At 40.2% G+C, this 17,033-nt stretch overlaps 2 protein-coding genes across 2 annotated transcripts in view; one reads left to right on the forward strand and one right to left on the reverse strand.

The window, feature by feature from the left end:
• Positions 1 to 17,033, reverse strand: part of ARFGEF3 (ARFGEF family member 3) — a 171,886-nt gene that overhangs the window by 110,545 nt on the left and 44,308 nt on the right. The window contains exons 3-4 of the mRNA XM_036097868.2: positions 16,697 to 16,778; positions 13,584 to 13,715 (exon numbers count right to left, since the gene is read on the reverse strand). Coding sequence (XP_035953761.1) covers positions 13,584 to 13,715; positions 16,697 to 16,778 — 214 coding nt within the window. The remainder of the gene's footprint in view (positions 1 to 13,583; positions 13,716 to 16,696; positions 16,779 to 17,033) is intronic.
• On the forward strand, positions 5,874 to 6,662 carry PBOV1 (prostate and breast cancer overexpressed 1). The gene is given in 5 exon segments (XM_078055850.1): positions 5,874 to 5,911; positions 6,213 to 6,252; positions 6,255 to 6,461; positions 6,463 to 6,553; positions 6,556 to 6,662. Coding segments are annotated over 5 exon segments (483 nt in total).

Here is a 17,033-nt window from a genome sequence, read left to right on the forward strand (position 1 = left end):
GTGGCATGTGATTCAGCGCCTAATTGCTGTGTGACATCATCCTCTATCCCCTTATCTGTAGAATTCCCATCCCACCTCGCGAGGATATTTAGAGGAATGAGTACCCTAAATGACGGCTTAAAACAATAGTGTACATTGGTGCATATCCAGGGCTGTCTTCTCACAAAGGCTAAACAAGTCTCCATTTGATGTAACCCATGTGGCCATTCTAACATAAATAATTAGGTACATTTTAAGTTAAAAAAAAAAATCAATCAGATTACCCACGTTCAAAAGCATAAATCTGTTGGGATCTGTAGTCTACTACTTATCACTGCCCCGGATTCCTACTGCTCAAAGTCCTCATCATTCCAATGCGTCTCTACTTTCTCCCTCCTTGACGGTCTCCCTTTCAAGCTTCACATCAGTTCAAGGCATGACTCACTCAGAGTCTAATGGCTGTGGAGTCATAGATAGAAGAAGCAAGCACAATCTCGGACATCGAGAAAGCTCATCTCCTGGAGAAACTGGGCGTACTGCATTTGAGGGCTACGGCAGTAAATGCCATTGCAGTTGCGGGGGACAGAACAATTCTGAAGGCTAGAAGACATTGTAACTTGGAGAAGAGAGACTTCGCAGATGAGATGACATATGGGCAAAGTGCTGATGCAGGAGAGGACAGGGAGGGAAAGGCGTACTAAGCACAGGAAATGTCACACGCGAAGGTAGAGGCTGGAGATGGTGCTAGAGAGGTAGACTGGAACCTTGCCGCACATCAGTTGAACTGCCCAATGTTAAGTGTTTTGCACGCATTGCTTTAGGCTGGTTAGGCCAATAAATCACAGCTAAAGAGGTACCAGGGCAAACTGTAAATCGGATTGATAAAAGCAGACACTTCAGATGTAGAGGAAGTTAAAGACAGATCCTAGTCATTCCAGTGACAATGAATTGACTGGGGTGCATTTGGCGAAGGGATGCAGGGAATTCCCACACTAGGCAACAGTCACCCATATGGGAAACCTTGTATCATCCCACCGCTGTTCTCCCCACCTACTTGCTACCACTCTAGTGGATTGCACTGATGTCTCTCCTATCTCCCCCATTCCCATATTTTTTTTTTACAAAGCTTTATATTTAGATATTAATATAGGAACATATTTCAGAGAACAGTGATATACTTTGTTCAAAATGCATAATATATTACTATTACAGATGTGACCATCAGAATGGGCAGGAAGTGCAAACAGCTTATTCTATAGCATTTCTTTGGAGCAGTTTAGACATATCACTTAAACCTGTGTGCCCTCTCTATGCCTCATTAGATTTATAAGCTTCTTAGGAGTAAAGTCTGACTTTTTGATGCCCACCATGTTTAAGGCACCTTGCCAGGCCCCAGGAGGTGTGGCATCCTGGCCCATGCTCACCCCCTCCGATGCACTGTCCACATGAGTGATGACCCTCACAGAGTTTCAATGAGACTGTGCACCTTCGTGCCTGGTCATTATTGTAAAATGTGTAGACAACGTGTTAAGACAGCCCAGTCATACAGAAGAAAATTATCCTGGGAATCTGAGCGCCAGAATCAGGTTGGTATGATTGGCTAAAGGCAGATTTTGCAACCACATAAGGTAAGAATCCTAGAGTTTCTGATGACTTGGTTAGGGTGACCAGAATTTTGTAAGCCTCCTTTCGGGATGTCCAGCCACCTGCCAGGACCTCACTCTGGACAGGGAGAAAATCATTGCTACTAACCAGAGGGCACCTCCCATGAGACTTACAGAACAGTTCTCCTTCCTGAGATGTCCCGCTCTGCTCTGCTGAGAACCTACCTTTTGCACTCAACATAGTAAATGGTAACTTGCCTCAGATTTAGGATTCAAAGATCTCATTTCTGCCAAGGTTCCAAATGAGTCCTCCCCAGGACCATGTCTGCAATTACTGGAATGAAGAAGTGATTCCTGACCTTCATAGATAGCAACTGCATGTCTGCTTTATGTCTAACCATGTGCTTTGTTCCTCAGGCTCCCGGTCATGTATTCAACAAATATTTATGGGTGTGTCACTAGGGATCTGATCTAATGTTGGTGTTGGGCATATAGTACTGAATCAAAAAGACAGCCTGATCTGGGATCTTGCGGGGTTAACACCTGATGTTGAAGACCATCATAAAATAACAGGTTGCAATAAATTGTGATGGGTACCGTGACTGGGAAAATACACTGTACTCTGGGCAAGGCTCTCAGGGTCTAACTCAGAGCATACTAGCTGTAATGCTGCTTTCATCTTTTCATGGATCTTTAAATTTAACACGTTGTAACACATACCATTAATAAATTAATCCTAGGGAAGAAGACACGGGTTCCATCAAGAAGTGAGCTGATTTGGGGGAGTCAAGGCACATTGAGGACACAGGGGCATATTGAATGAATAAGGAATTCTTCTTTTCCTTTTTCTTCAACTATAAAATTATCTTAATTTTCATATGAGTGCATCTTGAAGTGACTGTAGTTTCATTTTTCCAAATACCAGATGTTATTTATAAATCAAACCAAACAAAATCCACCAGAGCTCAAAAAAGTAACTAAAACCTTGAGTACACCCCACAGAAGGCCTTACCTTTCCTGGTGCATGAAGAGGAGCAGACTCTCTTCAAATTCTTAATGCCAAGCACATTTTCAACCCCGGCTCTGGTTCTGGCTGAAAATCTAACTTTGTTCCTTAATGCACATTTCCTTCTGGCCTTTCCTATATCTTGGCATGAAACTTCATCAAATTAAAAATGATTGCATAATTCCTTCTCTTTAGAAACATTCCAATTCTTTTTTTACTCTGTCAAATATGGCAAAAGCAAGGATGGAAACTTCAGTGTTGAGCATGGGAATTCTGAGCCACAGAATGCCTTTCCATTCAGTGCAGGGCGTGCCCCACCTCTGCCCATGCAGCCTCACGGGGTGTGCACTGCTGACAGTACACCTTGGCCATGAACTAGAAACGGACTCCCTCAGGGTCCACACATGAGCAACAAAGCAGACTCCGTCTTCTGGAGACAGGCAGAATGGTGGAATGTGGATCTTCAGAGTGGGGATGGGGGCAGTCACAAAGTACATACAGAACGTCGGGGCACATTTTCTTATCTAAATTTAAAATGTGGATGACCAAAATAAACATTTTTTTTCCTTATTTTGATCAAAGTTTCTCAACCTCAATACTATGGACATTTTGGATCAAATCATTCTTTTTTGGGGGGTGGGTAGGGATTGTCCTGTGCATTGTAAGATGTTTAGCAGCATCCCTGGCCTCTCCCCTCCAGATAACGGTGGCAGTCCCAGTTGTGACAAGCAAAAATGTCTCCAGACATTGCCAAATGTTCTCTGGGGGACAAACTAGTCCCCAGTTGAGAACCACGGTTTTAGATGACTTATACCCCACCCACCCCGTGAATATAGCGGAGAACCCCTACAACATTACTCTGCTTCCAAAAGTCTCAGAGCTAGAATCCAAGACTTTCAGAAGGCATCTGGGATGACCCACTGATCCTTCACTATGCTTCAGAGATCCCGGACTGAAGGTAACAAGAGGTAGTTGAGCTACAACCCCAATCTTTATTTTGATTCAAAGAAAATAAGCGAAATTATTGTATCGCATGAAGCCCCTACCCCTTAGGACTTAAATTGACTTATCTTAGGCTGAGGTGACAGAAAATTTGAGAAATCACTTTTTGGTTCAACTTGCCCACATTCTGGCAAATGGCTATTCTGAGATATTTTTTCAGTCCATAGAATATTTTGCTAGTGTTCCTGAGTACCCAGTTTGGAAAACATTTCTAATTATTCACTGGCATATGGTCATGTCTTTTCTGGCCTTGATTTGTTACCACTAGTAGTAAGTCTGATAGTCATTCATATTTACCAATATGCCCTTAGCACCTAATTCTAGGAAATACTGTACCAGTGATAGCTGTAAAAAATTTCTTTTTGTGAATATTAGATTATAATGAACTTGGCTAATTCACTTGAACAAATAAATAAACCATTCTTATTCTTCACTCCAAACTCTCTCCCTTGGCAAGTTCTCGTAACTCTTCCCTCTAACTAGAGCCTCACAAATTTATCATTGGAGCCAACATTTCCTCCAAGTTTCCATCCCTAATTTCAGCTTCTCAACATCACCAATGAATATATGCAATTCCATGGAAATCATGTCAACCGCATCAAGTCTCTAATATGGTAAACAACCAACACTTCCCCCACCTCTCAAATTCCTAATTATACAACCATTAAAATGATACTTGAAGGAATAAATATAGCCATGTGGGAAATATTTATAATCTAAAGTGAAAATAAATAAAATCCTATATACACAATGAATATAACTGTGAACATATAAATAGATATGATTAGAAACAAATATACAAAAATCAGTCATGCTTATGGGATTTACAGTGAACTTTCTTCCATTTTGGAAAGCCTCTAGTGCTAAACTACTTGTGTTTCTTTAAATTATCCTTTAAAAATATTATAATTCTTTCATATCTGACAATGTGAACTCACTATCTTTCTCTTAAATTGGCCCCTTAAAATCCACCATTCAGTCAGAAACTCTGGCTCCTCGTCCCATAATCATCTTGGATTTTTCCTTCCCTGCCTACTTACCACCTACTCCACTGCCAGTCACCGTTGCCCCCGCTTCTCTCCCTGCAGATCAGCTCGGTGCAGGGGGGTGCACCTGTCTGCACAGCGTTGCACAGGACCCTTCCTATTACCACCAATATGATTCACGCCCTCAGGACTTCTCGCTTAGGCTCTAACAATTAGCCAGTTCACCGGTGCCTCTGACTCGGTCCTGCTGACTGCAGACCATCCTGCAAAGCACTTCCTTCTTCCCCCGCCCCTTCGACATCTAACCCCCAGCTCTGGAAGTGTCCCTTTCCTGCTTCCTCTGACCAGGCCCTAGAGAATCTCCCTCAACCTCCCCTCCAGCCTCATGGCTCACCCGCCTTCAGTAATCCCAGTGTAAGCCCATGCTTTCCCATCCGCGGGGCTTTTCTTCTCTACCAAGAATGCCCACCCTCCCAATATAATTGTCTGAATTCCATACACCTTTCAAACTCCAACTCAAACAGTATCCTCGAAATGCTGATTTCCCAGCTCACTGTGGTTTCTCCTTCTGAATTTATCCAACTCCACTTCTGCGACAACATAGACAACTACCTTGAATTATGGTAAATGGGTACATCGTTATCTCTTTCCTATTAGATTACGAACACTTGCCTTTGGATGTATTGCTTTTAATCCTACAAAGTTTTATATATTGCTGGTAACAAAAATACATTCACTGAACAAACCAATGAGAATAAGTCTAAAAGAAAACAAATAAAAAAGTTCAATGAATTGTCTTCTTCTACGTTAGTCTGTAACAAATTTATTTGACCTAATCTCACAGCTGACATTTTAAGAAGTAAATTTCATCAGTATGTCCCAGATAATACCTTTACTCCTTCCTTCTCCCTTTCCCTCTCAGACTCTCCTCAGAACGGGCACCTCATCTCAGAGAGTCTCTGCTCATATATACATGAGGCTTTTGATAATTTTATAATCAATGCTTATACACATGACCAACCAAATTCCTCAAGATAGTATTTAAAGGGCTAAAGCCAACTTGATTCTTCATATGTTAAACATTTAATAATTATAAAGTTCTTCTAGAATATCCAAATCATATGAATTCTGCCTAGTAGGATGGAACGGAAATTTGTTGGCATAAATGGTGGAATGTTTTCTGTAGACCATGGAATCATGGCTAATGGTTAGGACCCTAAATTTATCTAGGTGGACAACTGATAAATCAGAATTTACAGAATTCTTCTTTTAAGCTACAATTCAATAGTAAATATGATGAAGCCCTTTTTTAGGAATCAGAAATATATGATGAAGTACACATCCTTCCATTACTACAGAAGAAAATTACCATTATAGGCTGTAAAGAGGGCAGGACTACAGAGCAAGAAAAGAGACAGGAAGAAGAAACTCTTAAAGCAAAGCTATTTCTTATGTTCTGGTTCATAATTTGAACAAGTTTAGAGGTATTCATTTTATTATTATGCTACACATATTCTTTTCTAATAACTGTAACAAAAATGAAAGCTTACACCAACCCCATGCTCTGTATTGTTGTAAGCACTTCTTTCATATTAACTCATTTAAGGCACAACAACTCTAGGAGGTATGCATCATCATTATTCACATTTTACAGATCAGAAAATTGAGACACAGGTAAGTTAAATAACTCTCCCAAGGTCACCAGGCATTCTAGCTCCAGAAGCTGTGCCCTTACCACTCTGCTACCAGATATTTTAAAAAGAAGAAAAAGTAACAAGAAGTTTAAAAACAATAGAGTCTAATGATTGCTTCACAGAACAGTTACCCTAAGCCATCTCCTACTCCCATAGACATACTTGGCCACTTAAAGGTTCCTCAGTGAGTTCTATCTACTGCAAGAGATTGCTCTTCTCTCATTAGGTTTCATTATTTTTCAGAAGCCATATAATTCACATTGACCTTGCAGTTAACTTAAACACAAGTCTGAAAAGTTTTCTTCTCCACCTATCTAATATCACACATCCAGAGACCAGATCAATTCCTAGCCTTGTTACAAAGCCTTTCCAGAAAAATATAAATGGTTGAAAAAGTAACCCTGCTACCAACCACTGTGTAAGCCCAGCCCAGTAACTGGACCATTACAGCTTTAATTTACTTATAAAAAGAAGGATCTAATAATATATGAGGTTATTTCCATTCTAAAGTGTAAATCTGCGTTAATTCTTCTCATCTGTGAACTCACATAGATTATTATGTATCATCACAACTTTAGTTCCTTTTGCTTGTTGCTTACCCTGGTGGTCCACTGAAACTTCTTCTCTCCATCAGTCAATAACTAAATCAACAAGCAATTAGTAAGCCATGTGCCAAATGCTCTGGTTGGCACTAAAGGGAAAAAAACAATACTAAAACATGTAATTAGTTTTCACTAACTAGTGAAATTTTCCAGTCATGCCTGGACCAATAGTTAAGGATTAACCATTTGGAGAGATTATAATGTGCACTTTCCCGAAAGGGTCCACTGCAGGTAGTCCCCTGGGCCTTAGCTAAAGTCCCAACTCTCTGAACCGAAGGCCACCCTCTGCCCCCGACAGAAGAAAGGTAGTGGAGGGGATGATGGTCAGCTGCCTCTTGCTGGGGGAAAATACACCAGACTGTGATGCCCATGTGACAAGTGATTGTGGAAGACTGCCAGTTATTGTTCAACATTATACCCTTTGTTTTCAAGAACGGAACTCTGGGCACATGGCTGCCCAAATAAAGACTATACTTCCCAGCCTTCCTTACAATGGAAAGTTGCCATACAGCTGAATTCTGGCCAATGGGATGTAAGCAGAAGTGTCCCCTCACCAGGTGGCTGGAATATGGCACCATCATGGACCACAAGGTGGAGAAACAAAATTCCAGAAACAAGGATTTCAGATCCCATAGTCCAGCCAATACTGACCTAAGTCTATGAAAAATGAAAATTAACTTCTGTCTTGTTTCAACTGAAATGAATTCTAATATAAAAATCTTTTCTTCCCTTTCTCCAGCCTTATCCTCTTGTCTGATTCTTATGCTTTAGATATTATTTATTTATCTTAATTTAAATTCAATTAGCCAACATGTAGTACATCATTAGTTTTAGATGTAGTGTTCAATAATTTATTAGTTGCTTATACCACCCAATGCTCATCACATCACCTTAGATGTTATTTAGAACATCCAAAGTAAACAGTGAAGACCTCTCCATTTATACTTGCTTAATAAAAATTATGAGGAAAATTTGTAAAACACTTAGCAGAATTGTTCTCAAATGTATTCAAATGGCATGGCACTTGGAAATCGTGACGTTTAAAAAAATAGATAATGTGAAAATATCTTCATCCCAAAAATAATGCATACTATTTAAAGGAAAATTGCATTTCTAGGTTTTTGATATTTGCTCCTTACTTCTTCATATATTTTTATTGTCTCTCTAAGGCAGTCATAGCAAAGGGTTAAGAAACATGGGAGAAAAACTTAGTAAGAATTTTATCAATGTGTATACAAAGTAGGAAAAGATGATCATCATTCAGTCTTAGCAGCAGGAAAATGGGTGGTTTAAGAACCATTTACTTAGCAGATCCACACATTTTAGGCACTTCTCTTCATTAATTACAGAAATAATGTTTGCAAACAAGTCAGATCAATCTCTAACAAGGATACATTAAAATTAAATATTTTTCATCAAACACTGGATTTTTCCTTAATACCAGAGACTGCTGCAGATCTTCTAAAGCGTCTCAGTAGCTTTAGACTAAGAAGGGATTTCTCCTTGTTATGAGACGGCAAGGCAATTTAACCATTTCATTCTGAAGCTTCACTAATGATCATTCCTTGCATGAGGCACTCTGGAAGACCAAATGCCCAGAGTTATGAGCATCAAAACTAACCATCTGGATAAATAGCCAATATGAGACTCCTCCATTAAGACATGACTGGGGGGGATTTAGAAACAGTCCTTACATCTGGCCTGTTTCTTTCTCCCAGACCAAGGCACTGACTGCATTGTTCGTACATAATTTAAAAGCACTCTCTCCTTTTCACTGTAAGACCAGAGTTCTAACTGGCCACCCCAAAGCTTTGGTCTATCAGCTCTATAGCCATCAGCTCTTTTTCCATAGGTCACTCATCTTTGTATTTTCTGTAGGTGTTTGCTTGGCTTTTGTTGTAAAATATAAAAATACCTCAACATTAAATGACATTCTCTTTCCCTTCCCCCAACCTGATCTCAATCTCGATCCTTCTCTCTCTCTCTCTCACTGTCTCTCTCTCTCACACACACACACACACACAGAGCCATTAGCTAATTTGGTGGGAAAGAGACATTGATTCTTCCTTCAAATTTGAATCTAGGTCTTGAAACTAGTGAGAAAACGCACGGTCACGGAAGATGCCAAAAACACACAGGATTCTGAGCCACTTTTAGCTTTGCCCCTTATCAGCCTGTGACTTAACTTTTCTATTCAATTATCTTTTGAATAGCGATAGTAATGACTACCACCCACGTGCCTTTTAGAAGAGACTCAGAAGGCAAGCAGTCTAACCGCTGTTTAAGAGCATATGTTTGGCCTCCAGCTGAATTACAATTCAAATATTGGCCCTGCCGTTTTACTAGATGTATGATCTGAGTATGAATGTAAAGTACTTACTAGAGCATCTGGTGCATGATAAATATTAAATTATTAGCCCCTGTCATTTCTCCTTTAAAAATTGTAAAGTATCCCACCAATATAATTTCTATTACCAAAAAATGCCCACAAAGTAAAACATCCAATAACAGAACATTCATCAAATGCTTTCTCGGTATCCAGTATCACATCCTTCCTTATCCACAAAGCCTGCTGCCCTCCTCAGATAGGATGCTCACATCTCCGACACACTTACGGAGGCAGAAGGCCAGCCACAATTCCCTTCAGTTTTAAAGACTTAGCCAGCTGTATCAGCTAATAACCTCTCTAAAGGTCATCTATCAGGAAGGAGGAGAAAAAAAAAGTCCTAATTGCTCTAGTCAGAGATGTCATTAGTTATGTACCCGGCTCCTATGGAGTCTGCATGGCATTTACAGAAATGGCATCCACCATGGGAAAATGTTACCAAAGCAGACAAGTGTTTAACCTAAATATTAAGTAGCTCCCTGCTGTCTACTAATCCATTACTAAGATAATCTATCTTTAGAGGAAGCTTCTTTCTGATTCTACAGTCCTGATACTTGATTCGCTCAAGCTATAAAATTTTTATTTGGATTCCATGGCCATTCCCATAAATCAAAATTACTTTTTCTCCCCCTCCTGTGAAATAGTAAAATCATGTAGAACAGATCTTAGACTAAGTGATCTAACCTCATTCCTATTTAATTTGTCAGGAGCGAGCATCATTGATTTTTTTTTTTTTTTTTCTTTAACCCTCCAGTTGAAAGTCCAGGGCCTTCTTTCGAAATGAGAACACTACCTTCGGAATCTTGAGTTTCATTATTAGTTAGTTTGTTTAATCTTACAGAAAGCTCTAAAAGAGGAAACCATATTATTTTCTCTCCAGGAATTTAATACAACCACTACATACTCTTAAGAGTGTGACAGTGTTCAATTTCTCGTGTTTATAATCACTACCAGATAGCAATATGTGAGTAAGATGCATGGCATAGCTTCTTAAAAAATAGCACCTGGGGTTTGTCATAAAAATGTGCTATGCTGTGGTTGAACAGACATAAATAAAAACTAAAGGTCTTATATTGCATGGTGAGGCTTTATCGCTCCTGAATACCGTACAGATATTTGAAAATGCTTACCATATCTCACTTTAAAAGATTTTCTAGTACCTACAAAATATTTATATAAAATGGATTTTTACAGGAGATGCCTAGTTTAGATCATTTATCATGAGGATGAGTTACATAGAAGCATCGAGAATAAATATACCCTTCATTCGTAATGGGAATCTAGCCTTTCCTTGAGGGCTCATCCAATTCTCTTTTTGTTAAATATCATTTTGGGAGAACAAGTGGCAAAAACATCTTAATATGGTAATGATATCAGCAAAACAAGGATGTATTTGGGAGTTTTTAGTTGGCCCATTATAAGTATTACAGCATCCAAGAGAAAAGGGCACACGCTTCTGAAGGTGACTAAAGTTACCACAGAAATTCTTCCTGCATAGAGAAATGGTATAAACATTATTATTATTTCCAAGCCAGAAATTCTCTAATTTGGATATGTCTTTATACCCAAATAATCTAAATGTCAGAAATAAGAAATGATCATGGAGCCCTCCCCTGTGGGCTCTCACAGTTGGACCACCAGCTCTGAAGTTCCCTTGATGCTAATAATAATAATATCACTCTAAGGTATAGTTAGTTATCCCGTCATTCATCTTTTAGCTGCTTGGCTAAAAATGTTTGTCTAAAATAAAAGTATACTATAAAAGAAATTAGTTGAAGGCTAGGTTTGTTGTGAACTGAAATATTTTTTCCCAATCCCAATGTTTAAATGGTTAAAAATAACAGCATAGGGCAAAGGTCCTTCTCTTTTTAAGCATTTTGGAAATCTAATTTTAAAGAATGGCAGGCCAAATTACTGTTTTCTTTTTTTCTGACAATGCCTGATTTCTTCCCAGACATTAATGACGAATACCAATGGCCTATCACAGGGTCATCAGAAAGTCCATTAAGATAGGCTTTCCAGGATTTCCAGTAGAGTTAACATGTGTCGACTCCTGTCCTGCGCAAGGCTGGCAGAAGGCACCGCTGGGCTCGAACTAGGAAGCCCGCTTAAGTCTTCAAAACAGGTGTTAACTGTTGACATAACCATTAAACATCCTGCTTCTCCGGGACTTTTAGAAGAATAGGTACTTTCTCCTTTTAATTTTTTTTTTTTGAAAGTTCAACTATATAGGTTTTACTGTTGTAATTTGTTTTTTTTTTTACTGTTAAGTAGCAATTCACTCAACAAATTATTTTTTTTTTCAATCCCCATCAAAATACCACCAACTTTTTTCAAAGAAATGGAACAAATAATCCTAAAATTTGTATGGAACCAGAAAAGACCCCAAATAGCCAGAGGAATGTTGAAAAAGAAAAGCAAAGCTGGCGGCATCACAATTCCGGACTTCAAGCTCTATTACAAAGCTGTCATCCCCTTTTGATTTTTAATACAAATTCCTGTATTCCACAAAAAGGTATATTCCTGGGAGAATTTCCAAATAATGTGAGTCTGTGAGGTGTGAGTCTCTGTGTGACACGACAGCTCACCCTCCAGGATATGGAGACGTAGTAATACCAGAACGACTCAACAAACTGGTTTTGGAAGCCACAGAAGTGGTTACGTGGCAGCTGGCCTTGTCTCTCTCTCTCAACGGTGGCACGGAGGAAGTGGAGAAGTAAAATAAGCTCTAGAAGGGATTACTTTTAGGTTCCTCTGAATGCACAGCTGCCAAATGTATGTCAGAGGACAAGGCAAAACTGTGCATTACAGAATCGAAGAGAGTTAAAGACGAATGAGATCTTCAAGATCAGCTGGCTCGGGGACTCTCAATGTTTACTTTAAGAATATTGCTAGGGGCGCCTGGGTGGCTCAGACGGTTAAGCATGTGCTTTCGGCTCAGGTCATGATCCTGGGGTTCTGGGATCGAGCCCCGAGTTGGGCTCCCTCCTCAGCGGGGAGTCTGCTTCTCCCTCTGCCTCTGCCCTTCCCCCCACTCATGCTCTTTCTCACTTTCTCAAATAAAGAATCTTTCAAAAAAATACAGAATATTCCTAGATGCACCCACTGAGAGTATGACTCAGCAGCAGCAGGTAAGAAGTAGTAGGCATATGTTAACACTTCCAAAGCACTTACCTTATGCCAGATACCGTGCTAAGTTCTTTACAAATACCACTTATTTAATCCTTGCAACAATCCTGTTGGGTAGGTGCTACTATTTCCCCATTTTACAGATGAGGAGACCAAGGCACAGAGTGGTTAAGGAATCTGCCTGAGGCCATCCAACTAGAAAGTGAATCAGCTGGCTTCAGAGTCTCAGCTCGTCGTCGTCACTGCACTGAAATTACCCACCAACTATGGGCTATGGTGAGGCCCAGGGCATTAAGAAAACGTCATGACTGAAATCAGCTTTTCTGAATGGAGAAACCGAAACCCAGAGGAATGAAGTCCCTTATCCAAGACAAAAATCCTTCGGTGCATTTCCAGGAAGAAATCAACCATTATAGGACACCAACTGTTCTTAAATAGTTCTCTATACTTATTCCTCCAGGAAGAAAATGACTAGATGGCATTATTAAAAGCCAGCCCAGTGGTTCCAGCTGGGTTGCTCTGCTGTTCTGGGGCAGAGATTTCCATCCTCTTGGCTCAACTCACTGTTCATTCACAGGATAGGACACATTCCAGAGTCGGCATAAAGGGCTCCCAATCATGGTGATCCTCAAAGGGAGAACAAAGGGAAAGGGGAGGGAGAGATGCCATCCCCCAAAGTGGTAACTGAAATGTGGGAGATAAGGTTCCCATAATTTGAGGATAGACAAGAAAGATGTGATTCTGATGTGGTTCCCAAGGATGGTCTTCCTGACCCTAAACTGACTATTTCTAAAGCCTTAGTATATGTGAAAACATTAGGTCATTGCTTTGTTTTAACATAAACAGGCAGCAGAATGACCATATCTACCCTAAGCTGGACCTACTCATGTACATTCTCTCAAAGTGTGATAAATACATTACTAACAACATTGGATATGCAGGATCAGGCCAAAAATCATACAGATTTACTGAAATTCTATCTTTTTACTTAGTTGTCATTTCTATTCAACAATCCAGGTAATCCTGGGAGACCATACGCAAGAATAACCATGCATTCCAAATGAAGGGGGAGCTAGCAGGACCACGATGCAGAGGCACTTCCAAGATAACAAGGAGGGGCTGGGGGTGGGGGTGGGGGTGGGGGTCAGTCTGCTCCTGTCCCAGTGACACAAACTGGCAGCCACGTCAAACCAACCTTCATCACTTCCACCTGCAGGTCTTCATTGAGGGAAGGCGTCACTTTCACAGCGTTCAGGATCTGATTGAGCAGCTGCTTCTCATCAGAGTCTGTTTCCATGGATACAAACCTCTCTTCTGACAGAAGCTTCTGTAAAAAGGCACAAGGCAATGATCACAGATAGGCTTTCCCCTGCTGCCTTAGTCTGTTGTACCTTAGTACATATTGATGATAATTTTTCATACTCAGGAGCCATGGAGGTGGAGGCCATTCGGAAAGAACTCATGTTATGTGGCAACAAACAAGGAAAAATGCATCAAACCTTTTGCAAACAGTGTGGGCAAAGACTTTTTGCTGCTATTAGATAATTCATTCTAAATAACATGGCGGCCATACAGGTCGTGTGGTGGTGGGGGATGGGGGATGACTGTGCTCAGGGGAATCTAGCACATTACCAAAGCCACATTCACACATGCCCTCTCCGAACGTAGCTTTGTCACAGGAAAGGAGAAGGTCTTGTAGACAACAAGTTCATTTTTCAGATATTTACCTTTTTACTTCCTAACATGAACTGTCATTTACCCAAGAAGTATTCATGAACTCATAAGTCTTAATGCACTTTTCATTAGAAAATGAACCCCACAAAAACCAGAATGAGAAGATGTTCACTTTCATGAGGTCTCTCAGGAGATATTACACCTCACAGTTCTTTTCTGTGAGGAGACAACTCTCATTTTTCATAAAGTTCTGTCTTAGATTGTACCAAAACCCTCCCTAGAACTCCTACTCCTTCATCTTTTCCTGGAGCCACAAGGACTAAGCTAAAATATCAGAAGTCAGCTGTGAAGTCCACCTAAGTCTCTTCTTCTCCTTGGGCATCTTCAAGTGTTCCTGGTGTGAGATGGCTTCACAGATCCTCTCCTGCTTAAAATGTGGCCTCCAGAGTGAATGTCACACTTTAAGGGGTGGTCTGACATTAAAGAATAATGCAACCAAGAGCGCTCCCTAAGGTACACTCTGAACTTTGGGTGATTAAGATAGGTCATTGTAGGTTGATCCTTGGTAAAAAATGTACCATTCTGGTGAGTGCTAATGGGGGAGGCTAGGCATGGGTGGGCGTAGGGGGCATACGGGAAATTTCCGTACCTTCTTCTCAATTTTATTGTAAATCTAAAACTGCTCTTAAAAAAAAAAGCCTTAAAAATGTTTAAGATGGCAGAAGGGAAAGACAAAAAGAAATGGGGTCTTTGGTGGCACCACTGAGCTGTCACACCAAACCTAGAACTGCCTGCCTCTAGAATTCTAGTTATGTGAGATAATTAAATGTGTTTATTGCCTCAAACCAAAAGCCAAAAAACAGCAATGCATAACTTTAATTATATTCTCAGATCAAATGAGCTTAGTAGTAAGTCACAGTACATTCTATGCTGACTCACCCTGAAATCCCTAATTCTCATTCACAAAGGCTGCAATTAAGCTATTCTTCCCATCCTGTCCATTTTTGAGACCTTCGTGTAAGATTTTATATTTATCCCTGTTAAATCTGTCCTCGTCCCCTTCAGCATAGAGTTGCAGCCGTGAAGAAATTTTGGAATTCTGAACTCTCTACAAAGAGAGTGTAAGGACTCCCTCTCTTAGTGGAATGTCACTGCAGATCCAGAAAAGAAGTATTTCAAACCTTCTTAGGACTCCCTGACATTTTGTCCACATCCTCTCAAAAGAGATTTTTTTTCACAATCACGCAGTGCATGCTGGGCACCCTAGAGTTAAGTTTATATACAAACTTGTTTTGACTTGAAGTGGTTAGGACCGGAAAGCCCTACAATAATGCGAAAGTTCAGAGGAAGTAACAGGGTGGTCAGAGGAAGACTCACGGTCCACCAAGTCACTGGACTTAACACGATAAAGCAAGCCATTGAAAGCATGGTTCTGTAAGCTTAGAGCGTTTGGGAGTTAAAAATGTAAATGGGGGGGCGCCTGGGTGGCTCAGTCAGTTAAACGGCTGACTCTTGATTTCGGCTCAGGTCATGATCTCAGGGCCCTGGGATTAAGTCCTGCATTGGGCTCCATGCTCAGCGGGGAGTCTGCTCAAGATTCTCTTTCTCCCTCTCCCCCCACTCTTGTGCACTCTCTCTCCCTCTCTAAAATAAATAAATAAATCTTAAAAAAAATAAATGGGAAATCTGTACAATACTAGAGAAAAGGGAACATACATAGCAGGTCAAAAAAACTCCCATTCACAGTCACGGTTAGCCCAATCACCTTGGAGAAAGCAAAGAGTTTTTAATAACACTGACAATGTTTAAAAAGGTCTAATCCTAATGCATATTAAAACATACATTATCTAATTTAGATCCACTGGAGAAAGAAGAGCCATAGTCTTCTCACTCTTTCATATGTATGAGAAAGACACTTAAAGGATGAAGTAGTACACGCTAATGTGAAAAGACATCTTACAAATGCCACCAATCCATGGCCATCCTGAATAAACCCCACAGGCTTGTCACTTAGAAACTAAGCCACTTAAAAGTCAATATATTATACAGTCATCACCTTTGCACTGTTGGAATTAGACCTATTCTATATGGTGTAAAATACAAATGAACAAATGCTCAGAGAAGAAAGTGTTCAAGCAATCTCACTTTTCTGATTGGGCCAATTTTTTTTCCCTCCCATTCCTGCTCTGGAAACAAAACACATGAATTCATTCACCTGCCTAGCTGTAAAATAGAAAACAAGACAAAATCTTTCCGGTTTACTATTAATTCTCCTACACAGAACAAAGATGTTGGATGTATACAAGATTTTGATTGGTACAGAACTTGAGGTGTCTCTCTAGGGATCTTTTGCCCTCCTAAACTTGGACATTCCTCCAAATACTTAATTTCTGTGTGAGCTTAGCTGGGAATCAGTGTCAGATGACAAACGCTCAACAAGCTAATGCTATGCCCAGAGAAATGCTGGTAAATATAAGAAAATTCTGTTGTCCTCTATGGTTATCACCTAGTTCAATCAAATTGTGGTCCAGGTCTTTAAACAGCTAGTATTTAAAAATGTTAAGTATTTGCTCTTTCAATGCCAAAGTAGCCCGTCAATTTCTGCCACCTGGTTGCGCCCAGTGAGAGCCATACCTGTATTCCTGCCAAGGCATGTTGGGCCAGTTTCACATTCTTGGATTCCAGAGCCAACTGGAGAGGAAGCAAGCATTTCTCCCTGGCAAACACATAAATAAGGACAACATATGAGCTCAGCAAAGCTGACAGTCAAGTGATACAAGCCTTATGCACACCCACTCCCAAATGCTGTGACACACATACATAAAAACTATAACCGGTAATAAAAATGCACATGGACTTAAAAAAAACACAGCAAAAAAAATCTGTGCTGAAATGATAGCATATCAGCACTTGCCTTGGCCCCAGGAAGAGCCAACACAAGGACCCTCAACCAATTGTTTTGATGCACAAA

Source organism: Halichoerus grypus, chromosome 9, assembly GCF_964656455.1.
Source record: "Halichoerus grypus chromosome 9, mHalGry1.hap1.1, whole genome shotgun sequence".
Classification (NCBI taxonomy): Eukaryota; Metazoa; Chordata; class Mammalia; order Carnivora; family Phocidae; genus Halichoerus; species Halichoerus grypus.